Genomic DNA, 16,508 nt, shown 5'->3' with positions numbered 1-16,508 from the left:
AAATTGCCAGCTAATACCGTTGGGATGATATAATTTCTTAATATTGCTAAGTTGTAATCGTTACAGTAAGCTAACGCAAATAACGACACCTGCAAGAATTGTAAATCTTACCACCAATATAAAGTTTGACGAATCCTATGATGCAGATGGGCTAATCACATAGCGATTTAACTTACCTTAACTACACAGTTTTTAGGCCAGTAAAAAGCAGTATGTGAATTTTTGGTTATAAAATTAGATCTTACTTGACAGTTTTATGCAGTGGGTTGACAGGTCAATGGTTACTGAATCGAGACTAAGACCTCTGAATTTTGGCATACTGGCAAAGGGCATTTCATTATAATAAGCAACGCGACTGAATTTTTCTAAAGCATCTGCAGGTTTCTGTTATTTGACAGCCGAAATGATTCATTTCACAGCGTCATACCTGATCGGTACCTCTTCACCCATGTATGGTTCTTGTTTCAACACCTCCATGATCTTTTTCTGCAGTGATTGAACCCCATAGTCACTCAATGACCCTGTGTTATCCACAGCAAAGAATGGCCTGATAACATGCTTCTCATATGTCTTTCCGACAATACTCTGTTGGATGCACTTTTCCATTTTCACAATGTTATTAAACGGTTTATCAGCATGTGTACCTACAACAAAGACGGGAGGACGGAGACAAAGAGGATTCTCCTTTTGATCATCTGCTTCAGACGTTGTGGGCCGAATACAATGCACTGAAACCAGCCAGGACAATAAATTGTCCAAATTTGTCTGATTATTTGGGTTTTCCTGGACAATTTTTTCAACTGTGCCCTGCTTGGCGCAAGGTTCTGCATGAGCATTAAGATCTTTGTTAAGGTTATGCACCAAAACGTAAACAGCTCGCAGAGAAAGGAAAACGGAATGCGACACGTAATAAACGTGCTGTCCAGCAAAATCCCACACAGATAAGCGAAATTCTTTATCTTGAATGTCGTCCTCTAATTTCAGACCTTGTAAGTACTGGACAACGAGTTCCACGACATCACTTGGTAAAGCTGCAAATGTATCAATCATTAAGTCGTTATCTTGATTTGCTGCCAAGCTTCCTGTTCTGTTGGCATCCTTTCCGTAACATCATCTGGTAAAAGGGCAGTTGTATCAATTCCTGACTGATATTCTGATCTGTTGGCGTGCTCCATTGCAGCACATCCCTACTTGGGGCATTAATCTCTTCTTTGTTTTCCTGGTTTGAATCTCAAAGTTGGTGAAGCATCCGATCGCCCAAGACCTTCAGCACCAGCCTGTAGAAGATCAGGAAGAGAAGGAAAAGAAAATAACCACAATTAATGTAAACATGAAGATAAAAATAGTTGACCCGGCGAAAACAAAACCTGTCACGGCGAGACAGATGCGAGAGATAGAATCTCCGCTTCAAAAATTAAAAAGATAGTGTGCAAGGGATGGGCTTGTGAAGCAAACATGGTGTGCTCAAACTGGTCAGAATTTCTAAGGCGCAAACAATCAAAGGCCCTCAGAACGCGAGTTGAAGTCAAAGACAGACAGGAAAATCCAAGGCTACAGAAAGAGAGCAACTTCATATATAAAGAGAAAAAGAAATTGCTTGCAAGTTTAAAAATATGAAAAGACGATTACAAGTCCCCAAAGTACAAAATGTCTAAATACCTAACTACTATACTTATGGTGGATTTCCACTGACACGTAATTTTTTGCGTGCGTTTAGAGTACGTGCGTGAATTTTTTTTTTGAAATAATGGATGAACGACTTGCGTAAACGTGTACGCAAGTCGTTCATTCATTGTCTCTGACGTTTTTCACGCAAGTAAACGCACGTGACAAATTACGCGTCAGTGGGATCCATTTTTACTGACAAATCTACTGAGAACTTTATCGACGCCATCAAGACTGTACAGATACCTGAAAACTACAAACTTGTGTCTTTTGATGTGAAATCACTGTTCACCAGTATTCCACTTCAGTTTGCTTTTTGGCACGGACTTGCCAACAACCTACTGTTACATTAACGTTACTGACTGAAGACATCATGGACTTACTGAACCTCTGCCTTACGTGAAATAAACTTTTAATACAACGGAAAACACTACAAGCAGTTGAACAGAACAGCCATAGAATCGCCAATTCCCGTTGTATTAGCAGAAATTGAAATTGAAATCATCGACAGACAACAACTGTTCACTTGGCTCTGAATATGACTTTCGCTCAGAAACCTATTTAGAATACTATTTGTGACGCTCAAAACCAACGTCAGAGAAGATTGTCACAGCATCACACTGAGGCATGTAAAACTCCTTTCCTGTAGCTCGTAAAGGAGCCGGCTCAACCACGCCCTCTGTCATTCGATCATGAATGATTGCGTCGTATTCGCTCAGCTTTCCCATGCGACGTAATTTGGGCAGTTGAGTGTGTAGGTATCGTATACTACCCTCCTTGTTAGTTAACTTAAGCCTTACTATTGCAGCTTTGTTGTTGTCACGCCCAATAACGTTACCACGCGACACGTTCCACTCCTAACCACATGGGCTCAGAAAAGATCAATCAAAGTAGACGACAAATGCAATTGACTCGCTCCACTGTCGAGGAGAGCGCGGAATTTCCAGCCATTTACGTCAACCATGACAACCAGATGAATAAAAGACGATCCATAAATGTTAGTTGTTAAACTAGGCTCAGACGTACGCTTGCTGACAAAGCGACGTGTGGTGTTCTATATGACAAGTGCGGCACGACAACTTGCTCGGGCATTTGTTGGCGCTTTGTTTTTTTTTACACATTTAAAATAAAGCTTTTCGCTTACTAAAAAAGCCTTTCGTTCCTCGAAAGTAGATATGTCGCCGCAGTCTGACAAAACATGCTCTATGCTATCACAATAGACCCATGAATTGTTGGTGGACATGCCGATCCTCCGAGAAAAACACGATCACTTAAAGCAGGACGTTAAAAGCTGGTTGTATTCATGTCTGTACATTTTGGCATAACGCTTCTAGCAACTCCTTAAACGATCACGAACGCCAGTCACTGGGCACGTGTGAAAAGGGATCACTTCGAAGGAATTCCAATTTCTTCACAAGGATTTAATACACCACACCTTGAACTGATTCAAGCTTTTCCTGTGTTTCAAGGCTCTGCACAGTAAAGATAAGCTTTTTGTGAAACTGGTGAACTTTAAATTTGGCCACAGTTGTTTCTGTTATCGTTGCCGTCTCAAGAAGATTTATCATATAAGCTCCTGGGACCTCGTCTAGGTGACCATACTTTTCTCTAAGATATTTTTTGCGCGCTCGCAGCTCTTTTCGTTAAATAGCAGACCATCTATTCCTTGGCGAACTCTAAGCACCAGTAATGCCAACTTTACAACTGCTGGAACGCTTTGAGAGTCGACCATCACAGCAAATTGACCTTCGAAATGCACCCAATCAATCAAAGCCCCCCTGAAAGGTGAAATGGATAGCTTGGAATATTTTACAGCGGACCTATTCTCTCCCAGCTTCTTTTGTTTGAACGCAGCTTGCAACTTTTGATTAAGAAGTTGCTTTTCATGCTCCAGATCCTGTTCGCGAATCTATTCCCGATCATGCTCTCTTTCCTCATTGACAATTTGATCATCACTCTTTTGTAACTTATTTGCGTAATTATGTAGCTGTCAGTAAATCCTATATTGTCAGCGCAGCTATTTTTCCTTAAGGATTAAATTTGGATAATTTCAATTAGGACTTTCAGGTAAAATGCAAAAACTGTCCAATTTAAGAAAAATTGGACAGTTTTGTATCAGCCAATCAAATCGAAGAATAACAACATGTGACGGATATTAGCCAATTAGCACAAAGCATGGCGTCAGCCCTGTAAACTTGTCGCATTGTTAGTCGACAATGGCGGAATTTTCTAAGACAGGTTTGCCACGTTTTTCCATTCTTTTTGAGCTTTTCAGCAATAGTAACAACAAAGAGAAATTGTCTACGTTGTTAGAAGAGGAGCTAGCTTCACTAAGAAGCAAAAAACCAAGAGCAAAACACCTCCAATAGTACAAAAGTTGGGTAAGCGTAAGTGCAGCGAAGCGAAGCAAGAAATCTTTCAGATATTCTTAGCAGATTCATCGTCATGAGCTAAATGCAATTCTTTGTCGTTTTTTGCTGAAATTCGAAAAGAAAAGACGGCGATAAAGTACGAACGATATAGTGGAAAGGAGTATGTCAGATTTAAGAAGTTGTAAAGCTCTACGGACACTTTGTTTACGACTTTCTTTGATTGATGCAGTGTTTTCACTCACCTTGTAGCAAGCTTCGCAAACTCAGTTGAATAAAATTGCACTGTTTTGTTTAAGTTTTATTTGAGTGAGTTGCATGTGCTGTGTTATGCCTACTATTGTTGAATGCTTTTCCCGTTCTGGACATAAGTTTATTGTTTACGCTGGATTGACTGGCTACACGCTATATAATTAATATGTAACCGCACTACATGCTTGTCCAATTTGGAAATAATTAGATTCCAAAAATTCCTCTGACAGCCAAATTGGACTCGGGCTACGACCTCGTCCAATTTTGGCTGCCCTCGGAATTTTTTTCATCAAATTATTTCCAAATTGGACAGCATGTTGTCCAATTACAAATACTAATCATCTGCCAGACGCCGATCGTTCTCTATTTATTCTGACCAGATTTCGACTTGCGCTTTTGACTCTCCCTGAGAAAACTTGGTCTCCTGGATCGATCCTCTTAACTGATCTATTTCTACTGCTAGTAAAACTATAGAAGTACATTGCCGTTCGATGGTTTGCTTGTCACGCTTTTCGATGATTTCGTCACACTTTTTTTTCCTGAGACGTAGAGCTTTTAGCTCCGCATCCAACTCACCCATTTGCTTTTTTGCGACATCTTGAGGAACTTGGTCCTGTGGCAGGTGCCAGTAATATGGAATTTTCAAGAAAGCTGTCCACATTTTCACAATATTCATAGAATTTTGTCCTCGAGAGGAAAAACACAGCTCCGAAAGACGAAACTTAACACCCCTGAAGAAAACCTAAAAAAGCTATTGTTGTCTGGTTGATATTAAATTACCACAATAATTAATCAACGATCGCTATCGCTATGTGCAGTTTCCGACAAACGAACTAAAAATCTATTTGTTACCTGCTCCAAATCCATGTCAGCAATGGTGTTCCTGTCTTTATCCTCTGATTCTTTCAAGTCTTTGGCAATCATCTTTGCTACGGCTTCTTTAAACTCAGACACATCAAGCTTCTTTTGTTCTGTAAGCTGCCAGTTCTTGACTTGGTCGACTTCCACTTGACACTTGGATGGGTCAACTTCGACCCCTACAGTGCTCTCTTCATTAGAGTCAAAAGGGATGCCAAGAAGAGATTTCTTCAGACTTGTTTTCCCCGCACGTTCTTGGCCAAGGACCATTATGCGACCGCGGTACACTTGAACACTTCCATTTTGCAGGGCTTCTTGATAAGCAGCCTGAGCTCTAGGACCTTGGATTTGAATCTCAGGTGGTACTATCGGACCTGTGTTAGAATGAATAACAAGGTAAGCTAATCTGTTGTTCATAGCACTGATATTGGCTTGAATTTTGAGACACCATATTAAACGTATAGTTAACACAGCAAGGTCATGTTTTTACGTCAAACCTTTTTATTAGTAATTATAATAAGTTTGTTTTCAGTATTAAACTAGCTAGTTGTACCTATCGGTAAGTGCCAACGAGCGAAATACGCATATTTGTTCATAAGAACAGATATTGAATGGTTTTTGATAAAACTATATTTGAAATGACCAAAATATGGTAAATTGTATTTTAGGTAATATGCGAATAAAGCACTATTTCTCTGGTGTTCATAAATGACACAGGTTTGTTAGCCTGCGTAGCAGGCGTCGTAGTTTCCAGCGCGCGTATTCTCGCGATCGCGCACTCTTTTAAACGCACTAAAAAACGTACACAGATGTAATCAGATGTCTGCTACGCAGGCTACGGGTTTGACAGATTGATAACTCTTGACAAATCTTTTAATTCTTTTGAACGTTAAAAATGTCACGAAATGTGGGCAATAAATGAGGTTTAATCACTGTTTTTTAATTACAACATGCGATGGTTAAAATGTTTGCGTACACAAAAGGGATAGTTGCATTTTAAGAACTTCCCATAAATCAAATCCCAAAATCAAAACTGCTAAGATGCTTTAATTTACAGTAATCAGAGACAGTCATCATGGACGGGTCAGATTTCAGTCTCGCATGCGAAGTGTCGTGTTCAGTTACGCAAAACTTGATTCCCATGCAAACATTTTGAACAGAAAACAAAATTTAAACGGTCAAGTAAACATTACATTTGCCGTTAAAAGCAAAAAACTTTTGACTTTCTTGCGTGTATGATATGCAGTAATTTTAGCGTCGCTAAAATAAAATATAAACGGTATTTGATTTCGAATTAAATCATCGGTCAAACAATTACTATAAACACAATAAACACAAAAAGGTAGCATTTACCCAACTTCACAATTCTCGTAAGTTAAGAAGACTCCATTTGAAGTCAAAAGTTCGCTTTTGATTTTCATGTCTCTCTTCGTAAATCAAAGGACTCCAAAGGCGAAAGATTATTTCATCGCTTTGAAGACCTTGATGTTCATTTTTTCGGCGGTCTAACATTCTGTAGAATATTCTCTTTCCATTTAGAATTCCATAATGGTGTATTTATCGTAAAAGGATGAATGACCACATTGAAAATTTTAACAGCGAGCCGCGTGGACGCCATTTTGGCCATTTGCTCTCTAGCAAGGAGTGAGAGAATGGGAACCAGTTGGGAAGAACAATACAACCCAAATATGGGGTTTACTTACACCCAAATATGGTAAAAAAGTCCCTTACGTAGAACTTAAGATTTTCTCTGCCTATACACTCACACGCACACGGCTCTATGATTCTGCCGCCTCGACAGCCTCGCCTCTTGGCTCGGCTGACTCGTTGGCAATTAAGTCGTTTCACATCCAACAAATAAACTATGATTTTTTATTCCTTGCAAATTTTCAATTTGCAAACAAAGAAATACACGCAAAACAGGTCAAACGACGTGCGAAAAAAGAATAAACAAAGCAAATGGCGCCACTTACTGTCTTGAGGGCTCATTTTACTGGTGAAAGAACTTGCTTTGTCAGCGGTTCTAGCGTTTTCAAATCATTGCGTTCGACGAAGGAGAACGCAAACCTAATTTCGCCCTGTAGTTTTCGATAACTGGTGTCCTGTGCACAGTTATATGCAGGAAAATTCCACATTCCTGTAAGGAGACTAAAATGGCCACCCCAATAAAAATTTTGCAGGGGCAAGTCTCGGCCGGGAAACTGGTAACCACAGGTGGCCTAGATTCATGCAAAACAAGATGGCGTCGCAAACTGAGATAAGAAACATTTTTTGCTTGAAGAAAAGGGCTAAAAACGTGTAGCCAAACTAGAAAGTTGGCGGAAATTGTCATGGAGAACGTTAGAGGGTCATCATCCAGGGTAGCAGAGTCGTCGTCAGCCACCGAACGGCATAAAAAGAGTTGAAATCGAGTACGATGCATAGTTTTGTGGGGAGTTCGTTCGTAGGTAAGCAGCGTGTTTTCCTGCAATAAATTGTCATAGTATTACATGCAACGAGAGTGGGTGTAATAAAGATCAAAATTGTTTTCTCGCTTCTTAGAATTTGTGATGTATCCTTATTCCTAGAAATGCTAGACATTTTAACGAGGAAATCGTTGTATATTGAATGTTACATTAATGCGTGTAGTGTATTACTGTATGAATTATGTCTGTATTTTGACGTATTTGTGGAATTTTAAATCGAAGCGAAAGTATTTCCGGCAGAAGTTTGTGAAGGTTAAAGGCAGGGCTTAGCCAAAGCAACACACACTGGGGCCTCGAACAAGTAGTAGTTAATTATGAAGGAACAAATTAAAGATGCATAAAAGTCGTTTAAATCCAACCGATAACAAGTCAAGTGAAATAAAGAATTATTTTTGTGTACATAACAATTCTTTTTATGGAGTAGACGAAATGATCGCTAATATCGGCTAGTGCATTTGTGGTTTTGTTTATGTTTTGTGTGTTTCACATCAAAGTTCCAGGAGCGAATTCAATTTTATTTACATTTATTCTGATATCAATAAGCGAATGTCAGACAACTCGCCCCCAATTTTGCTCACGAGTCATTTTGCTAACGAACAGTTTGCCAAAGTTGTCTCTCTTTGCACACGCTTTAAAAACGAGAAATATTCAGATTTTCACTCTCTTTTACCAAAACACAAGTCGGGTACAAATAATATTGTCTTAAGGTGGCTCAACTGGATTTTCAAGGGGTAACACCGCTCAAGTTTGAGAATTAACTACGTCGCCATTAACAGTGCTATCGAAAAACGATCACCACAGTTGTATTAGATAAAGATTAAATTTTTTCATGACCAGTGTTTTATTGGCATCGGAGTTGCCATAGCGACGAAATGACGTCATTACGTTTTTTACGTTCGCTCGTATTCCTCGGCACCAGAAGATTTTTTCGAAAATCGCTCAAAGGAGCTTGTACCACACATGGCTGCCTCGATGTTGGCAAAGTTTGAACAAAATCTATGAGAGCGTTTTCGAAATATTTGGGGATGAAGTTTTCAGGGCTATAAATACAGTCAAAAACATACCAACGAGAAAATGGGGTAATATCTAAAGAAAACGAAGCGCTTGTGAATTGCAATTTCATCTTATAGTAGTTTGATTCCATTTAAAATCGTGTGTAAACTAGTGGTGAGGATTGCTTTGGTCGATTGCGAGAAAAAAGAATTTGATGAGCGTGCGTTCCGGTGCTCTTGTTGCCATTTTTAATTTGTTAAATTTGAGGTTTGTCATTATTTGATATAGCTTGCAAGTTTCAAGCTCATTGAAAATATTTAAGGCAGTAAAATTGGGCCTTCAATGTACTAATTTTTTCTCGCAGATTCCGTGTTTACAAGTGAGTGTCCTCATTATTCACGGGTATTGTTTTCAAGTTTCATATCCACGTGCACGACTTCAGCAAAAATTTCATTTTTGCATTTGATAGAACGTTCGATTGCTTTCCGAACAATTTTCCGAAACATGCTTATATTGCTTTAAAAATTGTAACAGCATTTGTCGGGCTATTGCTGTCAAGGACCTCTGTCCAGAAAACGAAAGCTATTATTCTGCATATATTGTCATTGCTATTCTCACCCCAAGGCAGATAAGCATGCTTCGGAAAAATTTTCGGAAAGCAATCGAGCGTCCTATTTAACCCCTTAGCTGCGGGCCATTTTTTCACCCGCGTGCGGACAAAAAATGAGTATTTTGCAAATTTGTAAAATACGTTGATATATTAAACGTTTTAAACAGGTTTGAGCTACATAAATCAAATTTTAACCAAATGTACATTAAAAACTCTTGATAGAACAACAATAAAAACTCATCGTTCCTCAGAAGCATGTGAAAAGTTCAATGGTCTGAGCTTTTACACTCGTCCAAATAAACTTCATTCCTTCGTAGAATTCATTGCCAGAAATATCTTCCTGGATGTCAGAATTGTTCCACGATCTCTCTGGAGCTTCGTTAACAATAATTCTGCTCATTGCTTGCCAGTTTCAAGCGAAAAAAGAACGAAACAACCACAAAATTCACTGAAGAATCACTTGTCGCAAATCCAAGATGGCGGATAGCATGTGTTTTGGGAAATGAGCAAGAAGGTTGTAGGCTTTCTGGTCATGTATCTGTCACCAAATGTACAAGTCTTTACCAGGCCCCCATAAGTATTTTTATATGCGGTTAGATTGTTTTTGCGCTATGCGTTCGAATGCATACGAGTACTTTAACTGAGGACGTACTGAGTACGTCCTCCTAGCATATGAAAAAACCGATACAGGACGTACTGAGTACGTCCTCCTAGCAGCGAAGGGGTTAATGCAAATGATATTTTCTGCTGTAGTGGTGCACGTAGATATGACACTTGAAAACAATACCCGTGAATAATGAGGACACTCGCTTGTAAACACGAAATCTGCGAGAAAAATCAGTACATTGGAGGCCCAATTTTATTGCCTTAAATGTTTTCAATGAGCTTGAGACTTGCAAGCTATGTCAATCGATGACAAACCTCGTGTTTGTCAAATTTTTAAAAAATTCATCGAGCGGTTTTTAATTTATGATCACTTTTGTAGGCATATACCAAATTATAAACAAAAATGGCAACAAGAGCACCGGAACGCACGCTCATCAAATTCTTTTTTCTCGCAATCGACCAAAGCAATCCCCACCACTGTTTTCCCACGATTTTAAATGGAATCAAACTACCATAAGATGAAATTGCAATTCACAAGCGCTTCGTTTTCTTTAGATATTACCCCATTTTCTCGTTAGTATGTTTTTGACTGTATTTATAGCCCCGAAAACTTCATCCCCAAATATTTCGAAAACGCTCTCATAGAATTTGTTCAAACTTTGCCAATTTTGAGGCAGCCATGTGTGGTACAAGCTCCTTTGAGCGATTTTCGAAAAAATCTCCTGGTGCCGAGGAATACGAGCGAAAGTAAAAAACGTAATGACGTCATTTCGTTGCTATGGCAACTCCGATGTCAATAAAACACTGGTCATAAAAAAATTTCATCTTTATCTAAGACAACTGTGGTGATCGTTTTTCGATAGCACTGTTAATGGCGACGTAGTTAATTCTCAAACTTGAGCGGTGTTGCCCCTTGAAAATCCAGTTGAGCCACCTTAAGATTGGGGGCGAGTTGTCTGGGGCGAATTTTCTAGGGGGCGAGTTGTCTGGATACCCAATAAGCTTTTGCCATTCCGGTCATTATTTCAGGTTCTTTGTCTTCTTTTAATCACAATCACGACATGTGATAAATCATTTGAATGGCTTTGATTAGGTAGCATTCATCCAAAAATGCTGCTTTATCATATCAAAAACTGCTACAATCTATAACAGGGTGCCTGCTTCAACAAAAATAAACCATGCCTTCTCAATGCAAAACCCCATAAATTGTTATTCCAACATACTAATACTCGAACGCACTCTTTAATCTATGATTACTGCTAGTTTTAGCGTTTTCTAGTGGGCGATCAAAAACGATTCAAAAACACGATGAGTGGACGCAAATTTTGTTACAAAACGAGGAAAAATCGTTTTCCAATGAAAACGGATACGCGGGGATGCGGCATAAAACATTTCTAAATGCAATTGAAGTAAATGAAACCTGCCTTTAAAATGTCTAGATAGTAACTAAATTTGCTATTTTGGTGAAATTATTACACCACAATTTCCTCTTCCTCTTCCTCCTCTGAGTACGAAGTAAATCAAAAGGATAAATCAATCAATCAACCAGGCAATATAATAATGTAGCTGACTTAATTTAACACTCTCCAATGTTGTCTCCAATGGGGCTTTTCAGATCCAGTATATAAAAAATACTGCAACAACTCCAATGTAAATAAACGTAACATAATTAAATATTTCAACTGGCAGGAGGGAGACCAGCTGACTGCTCACAAGCGTAGCCGAGGAGTTGAACTCGGGAGTAGACTTTGTAACTTAAACTGCTAACCAAATGCATTTTCTTTACCAAAATTGTGCCCAAGAATTCTTCAGACCATTCAAAACATTAAGTTTAAAATTATTATTCTTTGGTAATAAATGCATTACCTTCTGAACGCGATATGGCCTCTTGTTGTTTTCCAGTCCGTACCAAAGCCTACACAAATAAACAAAAGTGGTTAGGTACATTATTAGCCAGTTTAACTGCTGCTGGCAACAAATAATCCTTATTCAGGATGTTGATTTAACTAAATAAGTGTTGATGTTTAGGAAATTTTTTACCTGAGCTATTGATTAACTAGCAACAACAGTTTTATTGCATTCTCGACAAGAGAAACAACTCAAATATTGAACAACGTTAAACAACTAATAACTATAAATGACTGTAGCTGCAGGGGCATGCACATTACTGGCTAAGGTACAGATAAAAAATGCTAAAAGAACTCAAGCACTTGACAAATCGTGGTACAATGTTTTTTTGGTCGTTGTTGTTGTTTACCATTTTTTACAAAAAAGATGATATAAACTGCTACACGCTACACCTGACTATCATGGATAATGTCCCTTCCTTTCTACATGCGGGGTGCTTAACTGGCATGAAGCATTTGTAAAAAATAGTAACATAGCAAACAAAGCATTTGACATGAAGATGAAACAAATGAAAGGTTGTACTCAACAACCAACCTGCAATTCCTCGTCATAAACTTTCTCTCTTTCATGATCTCCAGTGCAGTCACGAATGAACTTCTTTTTCTCTTTAGGAGGTTCCATGTCAGCCTGATTTTTCATCTCTTCTGCTAACTGGCCAGGTCGTTTTTGGCTGCTGACGTTGTCGGAGTCTTTATTTACATACTCTTGTCTATCACCAGCTTCACTTGCACTTATTCCGTGACCTTCCACAACTGTTTGTGTTCCTTTTATTCCCATAGCAGAGCTAGGTAAACTGTTTGATTCTTCTCTGTTTTGGGACTGGTTTGTGCCCCCAAAACTTGGAACTTTCCTATTTTTCGACTTCCTTTAATTAAAAAAAAAATGTAAAATGTAACTGAGCCTAAAAAGCATTTCTATGTAGAAGCATAATGCAAAACCAAAATGACTATTGAGAAACTTAAAACGACACCATTAAAACACAATGTTGTTTTCAGTACCCGCCAAAAGCTGCGATCTCTCGAATGAGTTGTTCAACTTCAGATCCACGACACATGTCTAGTGGTGTTTCTCCTTTTTTGTTCAACTTGCACACGTCAGCTCCATAACTTAACAAGCATCGAGATACAGTAGCGTAGGTACGACTGTCTCCATGTACACGTAACAGCAACTTCTGAAGAGGCTGAAAGAGGAAGTGAAAGTTTTGTGTTTTAGGTATCTAAACAATTAGCCACTTCCTTTTGGAAACATTGCCTTTATTGTTTTCTAGGTCTAAGCGCATTGTTTTGACCTGTTATCTATTGCTTGAAGAACCAATCTCATGTCTCGTGCCGAGAGGTAATGGACGACTCCAGTTATAGGTAATGCGGGTAATGATTTTTGTGAAACCTTGAAGCCCAAAAAAAATTGGTTTCGCACGCCCGCCCGCGCGCGCGCGCCTACAGACACTCGGGGAGGGGGACGGGAGTCACAAGGCAATCCGACCGGGAGGGAGAAGAATGTCGTCTCATCATTCGTCAACGACGTCTTTTACCTTTGAAATCTCTTTGATATTGGACATGATTGACGTCTTTGTTATGGTCAATTGACAGCTGTCTAAACAAGGATTCCACTAACCAGTATCACATGACCATATCGCGGGCTCAAATGTAGAACACATCGAGGTTGAATGTTTTTTTTTTTAAGTTTACCGCTGACCGAAAATTTTCGCCATTGAATCGCAGGCGCATGTACTTTTTGATGGTCCTTTACATGAAGGGGCAAGTGTCGGGGCAGGTATATAAGCATTTCCGTACAATTCGGAACAATTTGTACAAGCAGCTAAAGCTTTCGGGAAATGGTATGGTTAACAGCAATATTTTGGATATGGTTCACAGCAAAAAGGCCAATTTACCAAGACGACCTCACGATCGAAAATTATGTTACTTTGAGAGACAGTTTAACATTTTGCAGATCAATACATTATTTCTGAATACATATATTCCTCGTTTCCCCCTTTTCCAACCAAAGTAAAAGATTTCTACGACCAATCGAAATGGATGTTCAACTTCCAAGCTACTCACTGAGTTTGAAGCAAAGACAGATAAAACAAGGAAAAGCTTTGATAAATTAATTTATAGTTATTGATGTACATTTTTTAACAGAGTAGAAAATGTTTTGTCTTTTAGATTAAACTAGCATCAATCTTATACATCATTCTTGATACGGAGCTGTGCTCTAGCTATCTGTCGTCGTGTACCAGTATGTCAAAACAAGGAAATGTAGACTTTTTGAGATTCGTTTGTGTCGAAATAATTCCAACACAAGTTGTATTCAAAGCAATTTCTACTGAGCATTCCTTACTACCTTTCCGCGGTAATTTTTATTCCGTTGCTAATTCATCGAAGTGGGGAAACAACAGCACTTAAAAACGTCTGACGGAAAGAACAGATCTCCTGCAATTTGCAAATTTGTAATTTACATTTTGCTGAAGAAGGCAACAGTTAGTGGCCGAAACGTCCGCACAAAATATTTTTAGCCAGTGTCAACTTTTAAATTTTTTTTACTAAATTTTTTTGAACTATCAGATGTATTTATTATCTCGTCATTGCATGTACAACTAATACTTATGTGCATGTACTTACACTGAATATGAACCGGTCAGTGTAATTTTAAATTAATGAAAAAAGCTAGTAGTGATAGAATCATGTGGTGCAATATAAAAATCATCCTGCTATCCACACATTTAATTCCCAGTTCCTACACTGAGAAGAACAGTAATCATGATGACGTCAGATACACAGTTCAATTTAATAATTATTAATTAAATGTTGCAATGTTTGTTGTTTGTGGGTAAATTGTGATTTTACCAAAACCAAATTCAGTCTTTAAATGATGTAACATTGAACACAGCTATATTATATGTCAGTAGACTTGCACCAAGTTATTTGCCCGAAAAGTGCTACAAAGCAAAGCCCAGCAACGACCACGAGTGATGGTCACATGAATGCGACATACCTTAACTGTGCTTCAAATGACTTTGAGGAAGTCTTATTATTACATGTTAGTAAGCAAGCCCCCCCCCACCCCCCCAGGTGAAAGGGACTCATATAGGGGGACCCTATTTGTCAGAATGACAGCCGATGTCACTATTATGCGTGCAGCTAGCTTTTACTCTGGTGTGCTAGGAGAAAGCCGTTATTTTTGGTATTGGACAACAATAATAATGTCACCATTCCAGCAAATAAGGCCCCCATTTGGGGGTAGGGGAAGCTGCATGTAAAACTTTCCAGTTCTATGCTATATACAGCTGTAACATACATGTAACAGCCACCGTGAGGGGTATGGATTTTTTCTAGAACAATGCTTTTTTTGTCCTATTTAATCTGTGAGAGTTAAACCTCGGACGTACAGGGGGGGGGGGGGGGGTGTATATGCCCCCTCCATACTTTTTTTTACTATCTAAGAAAATACAAAATCCAAGATCTCAGTTCCAAGATTATGGCTATTAAATGAGGTCATGTGACGACATATGACGTCACAGCCAACAAAAATTATGCCATCCTGTAGAGTACACTATGGGTTTTCTACTCAGTGAAAAATATTTTGCTGCACCTAGATAGGATGAAAACTCTGGGGTGGGGCTCCACCCCCCTCCGCTCTTCCCTTCGTACGTTGGTGGGGTATTAGTTTGCTTGTTCATCCGAGGGTTAATAGTTTATCTTTGGGGGTTATACACAGACTGCTGAATAATCCTTTTTTGATTGATCAATTATTTTTGCTTGTATTTGGTGCTGTTGTTCTTGGTGAAATAATATATAAATAAAATAACATGAATAAAAAATCGATCTAGAAAAGTATAGAAGGTAAATAACAGGGGAGCTCCGCTTTTAGGCTTGCCTAAATCTATATCAGTTCCTTTGGTTTTAATGACTGGTTTAAAAACTCTCACTACCTTTTTAACCAAGCAGAAGTAAAACCAAAACAAAAAGGCAATCGCGACTTAGTCACACATGTTTCCTACGTTTTCCCGAGTTTGTTCGTAGCGAGAGTCAAGTTCGAGCCCGAGTCAACTTCGAATCACGCGTTAAGTTGGAGTCAAGTTAAATTCCTTTTTTTTCTTTTTTGCAGTTTTATTTTTAACTGCTGTGTGAAAATTATATACGTACCGGAGGTATAAGAACAGCAAAATCTGAGTCATTTGACCTCTTCTTCCAGTTTCACTGTCGATTGCGACAGTTTAGTCCTGATTTTTCTTCGCAACTGCTTTTCAAACGTTCCTCGGTATCCATAATAGATCCGACTCAGGCTCTAAAATGAGCTCTGAGAAGGGCCAAAAACATATTTACGCCCAAGAACATCAACTATATTACTATTAAAATCATTCCAGAGGGCATTTCATTTTAAAAAAATATCAAAAACAGTAAGCGATATCTTGAACACTGCCTACTTGTAGGCGTTTTTTCTGATTGTAAACCAGGTTTTAAAGTTTACAAAACCCAGCAGAAAACCGCAAAATTACTCAAAACAATCTTTGCTTGAAAAGAAAATTACAAAGTTCTAGCAAAATACGCCACAATTCCCGATGAAATGTTTACAATAACAATTACGGTATAGTCAAACGATATTATTGCAAAAAAAGTGAAAAAAAGTGACTCGAACTTGACTCGAGACTCGAAGTTGACTCGGGCTCGATCTTGACTCGTGCTACGAACAAACTCCGTTTCCCCAACCGGACATCATTTCATCACTTTATGCAGGCAGCAAGGGTAGATGGGTTACGATGTGATCATCGATTGCTCTATG

General features: G+C 38.8%; 2 protein-coding genes across 2 annotated transcripts in view; both read right to left on the bottom strand.

The window, feature by feature from the left end:
* Window positions 1–16,508, bottom strand: part of LOC144665646 (uncharacterized) — a 123,121-nt gene that overhangs the window by 40,345 nt on the left and 66,268 nt on the right.
* The window catches only part of LOC144666597 (uncharacterized), a 56,829-nt gene that overhangs the window by 6,241 nt on the left and 34,080 nt on the right, over window positions 1–16,508 (bottom strand). Inside the window, exons 15-20 of the mRNA XM_078528001.1 lie at window positions 12,725–12,906; window positions 12,261–12,591; window positions 11,685–11,733; window positions 5,139–5,518; window positions 2,259–2,522; window positions 428–1,098 (exon numbers count right to left, since the gene is read on the bottom strand). Of these exons, the coding sequence (XP_078384127.1) occupies window positions 428–1,098; window positions 2,259–2,522; window positions 5,139–5,518; window positions 11,685–11,733; window positions 12,261–12,591; window positions 12,725–12,906 (1,877 nt within the window). The remainder of the gene's footprint in view (window positions 1–427; window positions 1,099–2,258; window positions 2,523–5,138; window positions 5,519–11,684; window positions 11,734–12,260; window positions 12,592–12,724; window positions 12,907–16,508) is intronic.

Source organism: Oculina patagonica, chromosome 9, assembly GCF_052425735.1.
Source record: "Oculina patagonica isolate OP01 chromosome 9, crgOcupat, whole genome shotgun sequence".
Classification (NCBI taxonomy): domain Eukaryota; kingdom Metazoa; phylum Cnidaria; class Anthozoa; order Scleractinia; family Oculinidae; genus Oculina; species Oculina patagonica.
This window is presented reverse-complemented; position numbering and strand designations above follow the sequence as displayed.